Genomic DNA, 14784 nt, shown 5'->3' with positions numbered 1-14784 from the left:
GGCCAGAGGGGGCAAGAAACTCAAAGAGGCTTGCAGTCTACCTCACCCCTCATGACACAGTTCTGTACTGTTATCCGCTCTTAGGTGAGGCCTCTGGGTCCAAGCTGATGTTCACCCAAACAGGCGCTACCACTCCTGGTACTGTGCCCCTACCCAGCCGCACCGCTTCTCAATCTAGTGGTGCAGAGAAAACGCTAATTGTGAGAGCTCCAAACTGAGAGCTCTGGGACTATGTGTGCACCAAAGGGGCCTTCCACTCCACAACCCATCTATCAGTGAATACATCATTTTTACCATCAACTAGCATGCCTGTTGCAGTTGCACATGCTTTTGTTTCTCTCTCTTAGCCCTCTAGAACAGCTAATCCTACGCCTAGTTCTTTACACAATTTCAAATTACTACATATATAAAATGACAAAAACAATTTTTATTTGAAGCAAATGCATTCTATCCTTTTATTTATCAATACACAAATCAGGTTAATTAAAAAAGTTTCTACAGTACTTTTACATCATCCAATTAGTAGAATTTTACATTGTCTTTAGTTTCCTTAGCTTAGCCTTTTGCAGAGTCTATCCATTCATTTCTGGAAAACTAGACATATTCCTCATGTAATTAGACTGCCACACCCTATACCACATGGTAGTATTTTAGTGCAAAGACAATTACAAAATATAAAAATATTGACATCTGAAGTATAAATGGGTTTAGAGGTGGGTGTCGGCAATAGGTATTCGTCTGAGTTCTACAATCTGGGAGGGAGGCATACCGCCGCCGTCCTGACTTCCAGGGCAGGATTCACTGTCGCTGATGTTCAGTGCCGACCCTGAAAAACAAATACAAAGTAAGAGCCGATGAGAGATCTGTGAGTTCGGTCACCAAAACACACCCTTTTCCAGCGTGATCCTTCTTGGTTAAGGGGAACAATGTTATACAGGTGTATTGGATTGTGGCATTGGACAGTCTCTTATGATGCACATATCACAATGGGCCTCCCTTTAGAAGACAGCTAACACTTCTGAATTATTTATGCATTTGTATCATTTTGATGTCTCTGGCTGTTAATCTGTTCATACATAATAATGATACATAGAGATATACAACAAATTTAACAAGACAAATTGACACATTCCGTACCCATGGCACCCATCTGTCAGCTCCCTCACTTACTTTAAATTACTTGAATAAAATACCAACCTAGCAGTCTATTGAGTCTCATTATGAGATCCGCTATTATCATCCACGGCCCAAGCAGATAAGAGCAGTGGTGCAGGTGGATTTCGCCAGACTACGACGACGAGTGAAAATGGATTATTTATTTAATTTTCCCTTGTGGTTGTCTGTCGGTTCACCCCCAACCATGCACCATCTCTCTTACCTGCATGGGCCGCACCTGGCTATAAATCCAATTGGGTTTGAACCATCACAGTTATGAGATCTATGGTAATTCAATGGTTCAGGAGTATTTTACTAAGATACCTCACTTGCTATAACTTGCTATAAGTGAGCAAAGTATCGAGGTGAAATACAGGCAGAACATGCAGAAATTGGGGCAGGAATTCGTGCAGAAATATCAACCCCCCCACAATTTTACTTCGCAAAAAAACCTTCAGGAATATTTATGCCTTCCCACAGTTATGTAAGCTCATGGTGTCTGTAATGCCAAGGGGGGTGAATTGCCACGCAGAAAACTGTCCAACACGTAATGGATCCATGGAGTTTTTGAGCAAATTCCTTCTATTCTAGGAACAATTATTTTTTGTTGTCCACCTCGACACATTGTATATACATAACATATAGTGCTGAGTTTTGTTTTTATCTAATAAGTGCATTTCCCTTTAATGTATATAATCAGCTCATGCCAGGAATGTTCATAGTCTCCATGGAAGTGAAGTTCTATTGAATGTCAGCTGGAGACTGGGAGCTGCACAGGCAGGATGACATCGTTGGTGCTGTACGAAAAATCCCAAAAATACTTCGTGAAATCTGTATAGATTCTGCCTTTTAAAAAATTCCTATAACCTTGGCCTCCACAAAATACAAACCAGTTAAATCCACCAAAAGCGCTGTTCCAGACATGAGGAGGTGACTGGTGCATTACTATTACAATATAAGGCATAAAATAAGGAAAGTTTAGACAAGAATACTCGATTGGAGTAAGATTCCTCAGCCTATTTGCATTAAAAACAATTGGAATGAGTAACATCTTTTAAAATATAATATTGTAGGACCTAGCAAAAAGCGTGAAACCATGGGCCATTTTACGAACCCTTTGTGCCACAGTTGCATAACTTTTTGTGACACAACAGAGAGGGGGGCGGGGGTGGGGGTGGACGACAAACCACCAATTGATATTTGTACACCACACAAAGCCAATTTATGAGGCTTTGAACGGCCTCATAGATATGGAATAAGGCAAGGAAGTTCAAATCGCTGTGTTGCCTTATTCTGAGCTAGGGAGGCGTTCAATGGGCATTGCTGTAAGTGTTTTCATGCAACACCTATGGATTTTGACGCATCCCCAGATTTACAAAACCATGTAAACCTGGGGATGCGCTGAAAGCTTATGCCTTCCCAAGGGAGGTGCAAGGAGAATTAATTTTATTTCTTCTTGTTTATTGTCTCTTTCTATGTGTGCCCCTTCTTGCACAAAAACAATTCTGCATGCAACTCAGGCACCCTTGCACCATGGTGCAAGGGTGCCAGTATTGGCACTAGGCTGCTGAAATTGGTGCCAGTGCAAGGAGAAAGGACACGAATTCACAGTATTGGTAACTTGCTGCCCTGCCCTCTGCCAGCATTATGGTAAATATGCCCCCATGTGTGTTACAACAGTCAAACTGACCTCACATGGCACAGATTGGATCACCCCATGCCCCAACTGTGGTCTCTCTCTATAGTAAAGTATAGCAAAATATTTTTCTGTTAAATATTAATGTAACTAAATTGCATTTTTTAATGTAGAACAAAATAAAAACAATGCTACAACACAATTAACTTAATAAATTAAGTAAAATGTTGTTCTGAAGATTAAATTACAAAAATAAAGTCCCACTTAAAATAAGTTTTTATTAGACTTTAATAATTATTAAAAGATATGTATAGAAATAATAGAAAATAATGTAGGTATTGTTAATAAAGATTAATGTCACATTAATTTATAAATTCAAAATGTAAAAATATTTTGTGATTAAATAATACATCTGTTTGAATTTTAGATATCTTTTTAACATTCAATTTGATCGATTTACATTTTTAACTATTTTACAGAATTTGATTTGTCATTATTTACAATGAGGTTTTATTTTAAGTCCCTACCTCCATTAGTGTTGATGGGACAGTATTGCAGTACCAGTAGTTTGCCATGTGTGGTGCTCTTCTTACTCTAGCTCTGAGCTAAGGTAATATACTACTGTTTTGGGTCTCTTTTGGTTGAAATAACTTTAGAAGTGCTGTCTGAATTGCAACGGGCATACTCCTTTGTGAGTGGGTGCATCTCCCTCACTAAACCCCTCCCTAATTCTCCCTAACCCTTCCTTACTCCTCCCTAAACCCCTCTCATTTAGTTGTAGTATTTCATTAGTAGTAGTATAGAACTACAAACTGCAGTTTGTGAATAGGCCCCTTCGACTGCTGCACCAAAAAAAGTGAAGAATGGAATCAGAGAATGGCAATGCAGTAGCATGTAATTTACATACTAGAGAAGTAAGCATGTGTGTATGGGTTGCTAAGTTTTACTTGTATACTCTTAGGTTCAGGCACCACAACATGTAACTTGAATGGGGAGACACAATTTTATTTCTCTGTATCCAGGTTCATCATCTACCAATTTAGGAGCCAAAATCCAAACCAATTTAATATACAGCTCCTTGCCATTACCAGCAATTCTTTATAACAAATAACAGTCATTTAACTATGCTGTGCAGCTCCTCAACAACTTTTACAACGTAACATAGTTGCATTGTATGGTTTACCTACACTGAGGTGGAATACTCTTACTGGATTTCAGCAGTGATTACAATCTAACGGAGGATACCATGTTTGGATGCCTTTCAGACTTACAGGTCTCAGTCACAGACTTTTTTTCCATTAGAGAATTGTCTTGAGGTCAGCCCCTTGTGCATGATTGGGTGACGTTAATGTCTATCTCAACTCCCTGCTCCAGACTTGATAGTTTGCCTCCCTATTCATGTGTATGTCTCACCTAAAAGGATTTCAGTCTCACAGTGTTCTTACTGGTTCTCTTGTATCCTTCCACTGCTAAGCGTGCTTCCATTCAGGGGACTATTTTTTTGTAAGCACTCATGGGAATGCATATGCTCACTCTCCCCCTTGTGCTGCTTCACCCTTTCACTTTCCCCAACCATTGCCCTCTGCCTTTCTTCCCCACACCCTCATAGCTCATCAGCTGCTTCCCACACCTCTTTCCATCCTGCTCACAGTTTTTTTTTAATCACCTCCGTCAATAAACCCACTGGTAGGTCAAACATGGATACCTGCTAATGGTGCAGCAGGTATTCAAAACAGCCCAGAGGCTTTTATAGCTTTGTTGTGTAACTCACTTTCCTGTGCCTGATTTGATGGCTTTCCTCCCTACTTTTGTATTTGTCCAGCCCAGAAGCACTTTAGTGTCAGAGTGTTCGGACGGAATGACGTGTCCTTCCACTGTAGACATCAGACCTTGCTGAGCATTGCATGGAAGGGATTCTTTTCTTTTACTCTCTTACTGCTCTCCATCATTCTCCAAGTCCCTCTCTTTCTCCCTCAGCCCACTTAGGATCGTCTTGAACCTAGTGCTAGCTTTCTTCTTTTTAACTTTTCATATGTAGCAAAAAAAGGAATAAGCATTTTATGGTTAAGACACCAATTGGAGTACAATTAATACCTTCTGTGGAGGAGTGTGACAGTTTTACTTTCCGCTTGATCCACTGTTTACAATGATACACCACTTCACACAGACCACACTCACACTCTGTTAAACACTCTGCATCACTGCTTTTGATATTTACTCTCTTAGCAGAAGAATCTCTGGCAAGCAAATATACATACATAATTGCATTGAAGATCGTTCTCCAACAAATCGCAGTTATAAATATAACTTGCTTCTGATCATCCCTCAAAATTACAATCCTAGCCCCAAATCTAGAAGCAAGCCCTTCTCCACCTCTCCCAAATAGCTGTCCCAAACTAACAGCAGTGCAACAGTCACCACTGTCAGCTCTAGAAGGGGGCAGGGGAGGGATCTACCACTGATACATCTTTTGCAGTCTCCTCTGAGATAGGGACATGGTCAGAAAGGTCCCCCTGATGTTGAGCCCTCTGAGTCTTCAGAACCCACTGCAGAGCCCAAGTATGCTGCCTGACATGCTTGACCAGCAGGATGCATCAGGCCATCAGTCCCGGGTGTTTCAGAGTCAACTTCACTGAAAGAAAAATAGCGACTGAAACATGGGCATCATAGCCTAAATGTCCTGCATTTTCTTTTTTGGGGGAAGGACACAAATCCGGAAGGTGCACAGAATGGCTCCAATGAAAGGGAGCATCGGGAAAGGAGTCAGATGTGGCTTCAGAAAATTGATAGTGAACCCAAAGGATGTCAAGAGATTTGCCATAATGTGGAGATGGGTGATGACCGTCTGGGGCACGCCTCCTTTAGCAGCCAGATTTTGAGGTACAGAAAGACTGGGACCCCTGACTTCCAAAGATGTGCTGCCACCACCCCCATCACTTTTGTGAACACCCAAGGGGCGCGGGCAAGACCAAAGGGGATCACAGTAAACTGAAAATGTGCCTGTCCCAGCATGAACCACAGATAAGGCCTGTGGAGCCTTAGGACGAGGATGTGAAAATGAGCATCCTGCAGGTCCAATATTACCATCCAGTCTCCAGGGCTTAGGTCAGACAACAAATGACCAGAGTAAGAATCCTGAACGTGCACCACCAAAGATAGCGGTTGAGAGGGTGCAGGTCTGAAATAGGACAAAGGCCTCCATCCTTCCTTTGGCATCAGGAAATAGCTGAATAACAACCACAGCCCAGTTTCTATGCAGACACCCTCTCGATAGACCCTTTGGACAAAACAGCTTGCACTTCATGCCATTAGGTGGACAGATGGTCCTCCGTCAGTTGTTCCGGGGATGATGGAAGGTGCAGCAGAGCAGCCAGGAAGGGTAGAGCTTACCTCATCCGGACAATTTACAGGACCCACCTGCCTGATAAAATGGTCTGTCAGACAGGTAAAATTCATTGGATCCTGTCTGCTACTGGGTGGCTGTGCTCCACAAAAGGCCACGCTAAAAGGGTGTGGCAGGTGAGCTGCTGGGAGTGGGCAGTGGATTGACTGGCATGCTGTGGGGTCTGTGGGTGGCACAACCTCAGGCACAAGATAGCTGGGAACCCTGCTGACGCTGAAGTGACTATATTGGCGTACCCTGCCAGTGGCAAAGAAAGATTGCAAGGGCTGTAGCGGTTGGCATGGCGAAGTAGACAAGCACAAGGAACGCACTGTGGCCCTACTCTCTTTGTAAATTGCAGAGCTTCATTTGCTTTTGCCCCAAAAATGTAAATCCATACAAAGTGCACGTCCATAGGGGACGATGGAACAATTCTAGAGAAACAGGTAGATCACAACAAGGCATGCCGACGTATAGCAAGACTAGTGGCACTGACTCGCCCAATTAAATCTATGGTATCCATGCTACAATGGATAGTAAATTTGGCAGCATTGCTGCCATCCTGTATAGCCTGGGTAAGTAAAAGACAAGGTATTCCGGTACAGTACCCACGAGAACGGGGGAATAGTGGCACAAAAGGCAACTGGCATTGACCAATTAGAGATCCAGGAAGGCATGCTGGTTTGCCCAACTGGTGGAAGCTTCCACTAGCATGCTCTTGGGGCAAGGGTGCTTAGCAAAAAAAGCAGGGTCACAAGGGATAGAACAATGGTGCCTCGCAATCTGGCCATTCACAGGGAAGCAGAATAAGGTGTGGCCCAGTCCACTAAGATGACGGTGAGTGCCTCATGACAGGGCAAAAGGAGCTCAAGTATTGGTTTTACCTAGCAGGAGAACTTCAGTTAGAACTTTGGCTTTGATTTTTTTTAAACTTTAGCTGTCCTCTCCATACCCATTGCAAAGGAAGCACTTTCTTCAGTGGCAGGGCCTGGGGGAGAGACTAGGCTAGTGTCAGGATAAATGTCACACCCATTGGCATCCTGGAGATCTTCATACCAGTTTTCTTCCTGGTACAGTTGCCCATATTCATCTATGCATCATACTTGTTATCAGAGTTCTTCCCAAATAAGGAATGAGACCTGCCTTGTGGGACCGGAAGACTAAGCAGCTTAGATGGAGTGGGCAAAGTTTGCAGTTCAATGGACACCAAGAGTGACCTCACCTCAGTTAAGTTCAAGCAGTGCTGACTTGGAGTTGGACAGCATGAATGGTGTACCTTGTCCATTGCCATCAATGTTCTAGGAACCGGCACGGAGCCAGATGCGGAGATGACCAATAGAGGTCCGGCAATGGTGTCAGAGGGTTCAACTGGTGCCGAGGACAATCTCACCAGTGGTATCCAAGATAAAGGACCACTCAGCTCTCTGGGGCCCACAGGCACACCAAAGTGTTGTTGGAAGGGATCCAAAGAGACACAACATGTCCAGGAACTCTTGGATCTGCCTTGATGTTGCAGATAGCCACAGAAACTCAGGTTGGGTCAGGATATGTTGCTGGATTGGCCCCAACATCAACCAACTTTGGAAGCGAGATCAAGAGGCATGGCAACACATTTGCGCCATCTCAGGTGTTCCAGAGAGGCAAGAAGGAGCTGACTCCCACTTTCATTTCCTATGTTTTGTCTTCAACTTACCCAAAGATTCAGAGCGCAATGACTATCAATCTCGGGATCGACTCCTGGAATGGGAATGGGAATGGGACAGAGAGTGACATTTGGATTTGGACCGGTCTCATCATTGTCTTCCAATGCCTAGCTTTGCCTTGCAGTCCTGAATGCCCCTACCCTAGGCACCACAGGCAAATCTGATGCAGATCAGCCACAGACATCTTGGAAGGTGCCATTTCCCTTGCTCACTGTGTAAGATTGAGTAAAAGGGACTCGAAAGAAACACCATTAGCTCCGGATCCATGTCTGGTAGTGCGGCAAGAAACAATCTGAAGTCAGCACACGAGAGCCGCACCTATATTGGCTCTGCATGTCATTTTGGGAGCTAAATTGCGATAGTGTGTAGGCGCATGCCATCACTTGACAGTGCACTGAGGTACTGCTAAAGATTATCAGGATCCAGTCTGGCCCCTGGGAAAGAATGCATAAGGCGAGGAATCTGCAGTTAGACGTCTCTATCAAAAATGTATTTACCGAAGACGAATATTGAAGTACAAGTGTAAAGCTACAGATGCTTCTAACAGCAAACCAACTGAGATCAAATGGAAAATAGACAACATAAGCAATGACGGAAGCAGAAGCTCTGCTCTAATAATATACGACACAGAGAGGACTCAAAGTGCAAATTCATGTTCTGGAAATCAATGATGTGGATTTTATCGGATTTGTAATGGTATTTATGCACCTGTGTACGAAGTATAATTTACTTTATACATAGTTTTTTCATTCACTCAAAGGAGCTGTATGAAACTAATGATATTATGGCACGCCACTACTTCCATGGATGATGTGGACACAGGAGCAGTGAAGCAGACGCTTTATTGACAAGATTGCACACATACCTCTTCTGTTACCAGGCAACTCGTTTCCCTTCACCTTGGATAACTTCAGTTTGATTTGGTTAAAGTGGGTCTGACAAATAAATAGCACTTCTTCCTTCCTATTAGTAGCCGGTGGCAGTTTGGGTAATGGACCAGAAAGCAATTTTGTATCGTTTGGGAAAAAAATGCTTTCATTTATGTTTACCTCTACTAGAGATTCGATCTAGGGACTGTATTACAATTTAAATGTATAGAATACACGAAAGCACTGCCAGGTGTTATTCATTGTTTGCCACCTTGTAGTAAATAAATATCAGTCTCAGGCAGTTTGGGATTTGTGACAAATTAGGTATTACATATAATGTAATCTTTTTTATCAAGATAGTGGCTTGTTATGTGCCTTGCTGTATTTGTGGTAGTAACACTGGACCTGGTATTTACTAATACCGCATAATGCAATCTTTATCCGATGTGGCATTACCGCATCATTCCAAATTTTCTGCTCAAATTGAGGCAAACCATGTGGAATTATTTATGCCAATACATTACCATACGTCTTGCCCCTTTTCAAGAGGTTTCCCTGGTGCCAGCCGTTAACCAGGTGCTTCATAGTGAGATCAGAACGGGGGCATTACTGTATTTCTCACCGCATAATCTGCAAACCAATTCGGGCACCAACTCCTATTTGCACTCAAATAGGGGATACAACAAAACTCTGAAAGAGGGCCTATAATGTTTTTTTTTAAGATGAATCATTTCAATTTAGCCCATCTGAGCTAATTAATGCATGGACCCAGTTAATGAAAACGGCATTAAATTTAGATTTACATCTACTGCAGATGTATTACTTTTGGTAAACTTTCCAATAGGTATGCCAGTCGCAGGCTTACAGGCATACTCAGGGAGTGTCGTGACAATTCAAACAGGGTCTTATTACCCCTGATGTCTCCATAGAGGAATTCGATGCGCATAGGACCAAATTTACCTTTGTGAATACCAGGAGGAAACAGAAAGACAAATATTGAAATGTTGGAGCAAAGAAAGCAAGTTCAAAAGAGTATAAGAAGTGAGCAGGTCCATAAGACTACAGGGCCAAGATTATGAATAAACTTTCATTTACCAAGGGGACCACATTTTCTTCTGGAAACAGCTTAAAATATAGTTGTTCCACCAAACTTGTGACTAAGGGGACAATTTATATTTCAGCAGACAACCCATTGTTCCATAGGTAGATTACACTGTCCCTCTAGTTAAGGGACCTCAAGCCTAATTTATAAATGACCGCCAAGCTGGCAGTCATTTATAAAGCGTTGGCAGGAACCAACCATCATGGTGGTGCCAGTCAGTGCATATTGGTGTCACCATGGAAAAGCCCTGAAACAAACAGGTTTTTTTTTTTAAAGAAAATCTCAAAACAGGATTCTTTTTTCAAAATAAATAGAAATTAAGGCTCCCCTGGCCATGGTAGTCATCTCCCAAGGCAGGAGGCACATTATTCACATGTTACTGTCCCTCACCACCAAGGTTTCCTTGCTTTTGGGACCTTATAAGTATTTAGTTATGCAGCATAATATCCTTGGTGCAACAACAACTGTTGCATGACTAAACACCTATGAGATCCCAAAGGCGAGACCTATTGGCTATGCCAAAGCTTGTTTTTGAAATGTCGTTCGGAACTGGAAAAGTTCTTATCAAGAGCCAGAATCAATTGGGTATCGTCAGCATTAGACAAAATGGGGATCCCAAAAACTTTAATAAAACCTATCAGGGGTGTAATATTTACATTGAATAAAGTAGGGCTAAGTGATGAGCCCTGAAAGACACCATCTTCGAGTTAATTCTCCTTTGATCTAAATGGCCTCAACATGACCACCTGCTCCCTATTTTCTAGAACGGATTGGAACCACATTCAGGCACGGCCACAAATATGTGTCAGCCAGTCGTTGAAGATGAATATTGTTACAAATTGTGTCACACTATCTAGAGTAAACTTTAAGGATTCCAAAACTTCTAGAAGTGCAGACTCTGTGTACTGGCTGGGTCTAAAGCTGGCTTGAAAAAAGTGGAGGATATTGTGCATTTCTAGGAACTCCACAAGTTGGTAGAGAACCTGCAATAGAGAAAAACAGAGATGTGATATTTATGGTGTTGGAAGAAAGAGGCATGCAGTTGGCTCAGGATTAGGCAGCCTCGGTATTCGTCAACGTCCGTATTCGCAGCAGCATTGGTAGGTTTCTAAGAACATAATTGTCCCCTGCACTCATCCACTTACATTACAAATTAAAGATAACTGGGGCACTTTAGCCAATTCACACTAAAGGGAATGCAGGATTATTATCAGGTGAGCTTTAGAGAAATCCATTAATTATTCTAGAGCATTATTGAAATAAGGTGATTTGCGACTGCTGCAATAGACAAACATACAAATAAACAAACAAGAAATGCTATATTGGCATATAAGGTAAGCTAGTGAACATCTTGCAAAGATACAACTAGAGTCTATTCGAATGTAGGAACGACTTTAAGAGGGTTCACATTTCTTGAGATATCGGATGAATTGGAAATTATCGATCAAACAAAAAGGAATCTCAGAATATAGAGCTTTCCCATATTTGAGGTGTGTGGACAAAAAGTCATGGGCCAATGACACCAGGGATTGACAATTAATTAGGCTTGGTATGAATCGAATCTGAGAAATAGAATCCACCCAAACCTAAATGTACAGACTATAATTAAAAAAACACAGCCGTAGCGCAGCATGGTACCAACTAATGGATGCACCCAATTAACTAATGGCACCTTTGACTCCTGTAAATTTAGTCTTTATTGGCTACTGGATCCCATCATCATTACCACTTTCTTGAGATTTTGACAATTCATGTCCATCCAGGTGAAAACTTGCACCAAGATGACTGATGTACTACAATAAGATATTAACATATTTGCCAAAAATGTATGCATGACCAGTGCTTAATTTATGCAGTTGATTGCAGGTGGTGGGTCTCAGTACTCATTTGTGTGGACCAGCACCTATTTTTCATCATCTGACTTTGAAACAGTGCAGCAGAGAGAAAGGCACAGAAGGGAGAAAGAAGGGGGAAGAGACATATAAAAAAACAGGGGCAGAGGAAGAAAGTGGGAATTAAAAAGAACCTGCAATAGAGACAAACGAAGATGTGATAAGTATGGTGTTGGAAGAAAGAAGCATGAGGTGTAGTCAAGATGAGGCAGCATCTGTATTTTTCATCATCAGAATTCGCAGCAGCAGGGGCAGGTTTCTAAAAATCTCCTACACATATGCACTTATTTTACCAATTGAGCACTGTTGGGGGCACTGTAGCCAATACACCTCTTATACAATGTACAAAAGCGGTGAAAGCAGGGTGCTATGGGGTCCTCAGAAGAAACTATCTGCGCATAACATAATTCCTAAACCATACATTAGAGTGTTCTGTCGCTCTTTCGTGTTAGCTCTCTGATTTGCAGTGCACCAGGGATGTTTTGGAACCATTTATCCATCAACAATATCCAGCCATGCCTACAAATAGCTGTCAGACATTCAAAGACTTGTCACCTGAGATAACAAACAACCTGTCTTAAATCTGTATTTAGTGCCCAGATGTCCAAAAGCACCAACTGCTTCCCATCCGTGCACTGCAGGCTCAGACAGCCGAAAAAGGAATTGACATGCATTTGTTCAAAAGGGATCCTCAGAGTTAGGAAACCTCTCGGTTTGATTTTTTTAATTTGTAAAACACTTTTGCCGGAGTGCTTGGTCATAATGACAAAGATGGAGCACAGAATATTAGAAAGTTCAAAACATGAAGCATCATTGAGTTTTGAGTGAAAGTTAAAAAAAACGATGTCATATTTTAAGAGGATGTGGAAAGAGCATAGAGTGGTAGCTGAGCAAATAGATGTAGGGACAGCATTTTAGATTTTATAAGCTAGATGAGAGATGTGGTGGAAACACGAGATGGGCGAGGGACAACAAGTAGAACCTAAATATTTATTTCATTTATTTTATTTTTATGTTTTATACAGTGCTGGATAATGATGGAAAGATACTCCATAGATAACGGCAGCACATGATGGGAGAGGATTGAATAAGAGAAGTCGAACCATAAGTTTACTTACAAACAATCAAAGAAAATTAAACTAAGGGTGAGTACCAACAGAAACGGATAGACAAAGCAGAAACAGGAAGCATGCATGGATGATAAATAAACAGTTAAATAAATGACAGAATAAAGCGAAGAGAAATGGAAAGCAGACCAAAAGAAATTGCAAACCAATTCCACCTGAAGATCCTGGGTAGTGGTAATTGGTAACAAGACCGGGAGTGGTGCGCGCGCGCGCAGTCTGCTCTTTTTCGAAGCACATACTCATGCTCATTGAGCGCTCCTGCTTGCTCCTGCAAGGTGGATGCCGCCACAAGCACGAGTATGTGGTTCGAAAAAGAGCAGAACGACGGCTAAATGTCTCCTATGCAGCGCATGCGTGCTGCTTAGGCGAGACCTAAAAAGATGGCTACATGTCTTCCCATCTAAATTGGGTGGGCAGACATGCAGCCATTTCTATGGCTATGAAGGTAAGGAAGCAGTCACTGCCGTAGCCGAAAAACAGGTAGGTGGACCTTCATGTTGGCAGTGTGTACACTCCATCACTGTTGTGATGGAGTATACACAATGCCAATATATAAATAGACCACTAAGGACTGAGTACTTCAGACCAGCTATGACACGTGCCTGCTGGCTGGATTCATACTGGATGCAATCAACACAAGCGTTCCAGCAAGTACTTTAGTCACACGTAATGGTCCTTCATTCAATACCATTCAGAAAACCACAGAAAATAAATAAAAGTGGTTTTGTGCACTTTGAAAGATGCAATGCAATTAGTAGAGAACTAGGCAGGGGACTAAACTAAGGCTAACGCTGTACCATGTAATATGAGAATATTGGTTCACCCTCCGCGAATTGACCAAAAATGTCTAAGTAGGTGCTTTAAATGTATGTTCCATCATAAACAGACACCCATTTTGGACTCCACCAACCAAGTATTTTAAACAGAAGATAAATTAGTAAGTATTGGAGAAGACCAATGGATCCAACTTTTGATGTAAAAGAAATGAGTGTGTTCTAGATACAAATCTGGCACCATAATATAAAGTTTAAAAGGCATTTGAGACCCTTCTACTGACCATGCTGCAGGTGAGATCCATCATGTTTCCCATGACATGAAACCCAGGACATATCTGCGTTCATGAAGTTCTGAGAATAGTATGGGTTTGCCTCTGTCAGGTTCCCTACATGCCAATATCTGTGTGATTCTGAGTTCATGTGAAAATAATGAAGAAACTCTGACCACTGCAGGATTGAAGCAAGAACTGTGGGCAGGTGAGTTGGTGAAAGGAATGAAACACCACACCTTATTAACTGTAAAACTGTCAGACTGTGCTACCTTGAGGTCATGGGGGACTTCACCATCTTCCTAAATTTGAGGTACATGCTTCTCATTATCACCTAGGATTTTCTCTCCAGGCATTCAGTTGAGCAAATGTGAAAGATGTTTGCTGGATGAACTTTTGCCCTCCTATATAAAGCATCATCGACTGTTTTTGCAGAGGCAAGGAGATGCTGAAACTTTTATAACTAAATTGGTAAGGGACAGGCTGTTCATGACTTCATAGTAAAGGAATCCATTAAATAAGGGCCATACCTATCAAGTATCAGTGCGAAGACAAACCATTAATACCGATCATAGTGCCATGAACTTCACAAGTGATGAATACTTCTAACCACACATTTCCCATCTTTAGAATAATTCACTGGATCCGGATCCTTTTCACAGCAATAATCCACGTGCCGGTAGGTAACATTCGTTGACTTCATTCATGGATGGGGTGATGGGGTGAAGCCGCTCTAGGCACTGCCCCTGAATGCTGATGTCATTTCCTTTCTTTCACGCCTTCAGATTCTGATCCAGAGCTCTTCTCTTAATTTTCCTTGTTGTTTGACAAGCTTTTTGCTATAGATTGTTTTTTCTCAAAAACTTAAAACCA

At 42.0% G+C, this 14784-nt stretch overlaps 1 protein-coding gene across 1 annotated transcript in view; it reads right to left on the bottom strand.

Moving 5' to 3' along the window:
• Nucleotides 1-424: 424 nt before the first annotated feature.
• ADGRV1 (adhesion G protein-coupled receptor V1) overlaps nucleotides 425-14784 on the bottom strand; it is a 1865288-nt gene continuing 1850928 nt past the window's right edge. Inside the window, exon 91 of the mRNA XM_086963519.1 lies at nucleotides 425-826. Coding sequence (XP_086819645.1) covers nucleotides 708-826 — 119 coding nt within the window. The 3' untranslated portion in view covers nucleotides 425-707. The remainder of the gene's footprint in view (nucleotides 827-14784) is intronic.

The sequence above is a fragment of the Lissotriton vulgaris genome, chromosome 3_1, assembly GCF_964263255.1.
Source record: "Lissotriton vulgaris chromosome 3_1, aLisVul1.2, whole genome shotgun sequence".
Lineage (NCBI taxonomy): Eukaryota > Metazoa > Chordata > Amphibia > Caudata > Salamandridae > Lissotriton > Lissotriton vulgaris.
The sequence above is the reverse complement of the archived record's forward strand: the minus strand, read 5'-3'. Positions and strand labels throughout refer to the sequence as shown.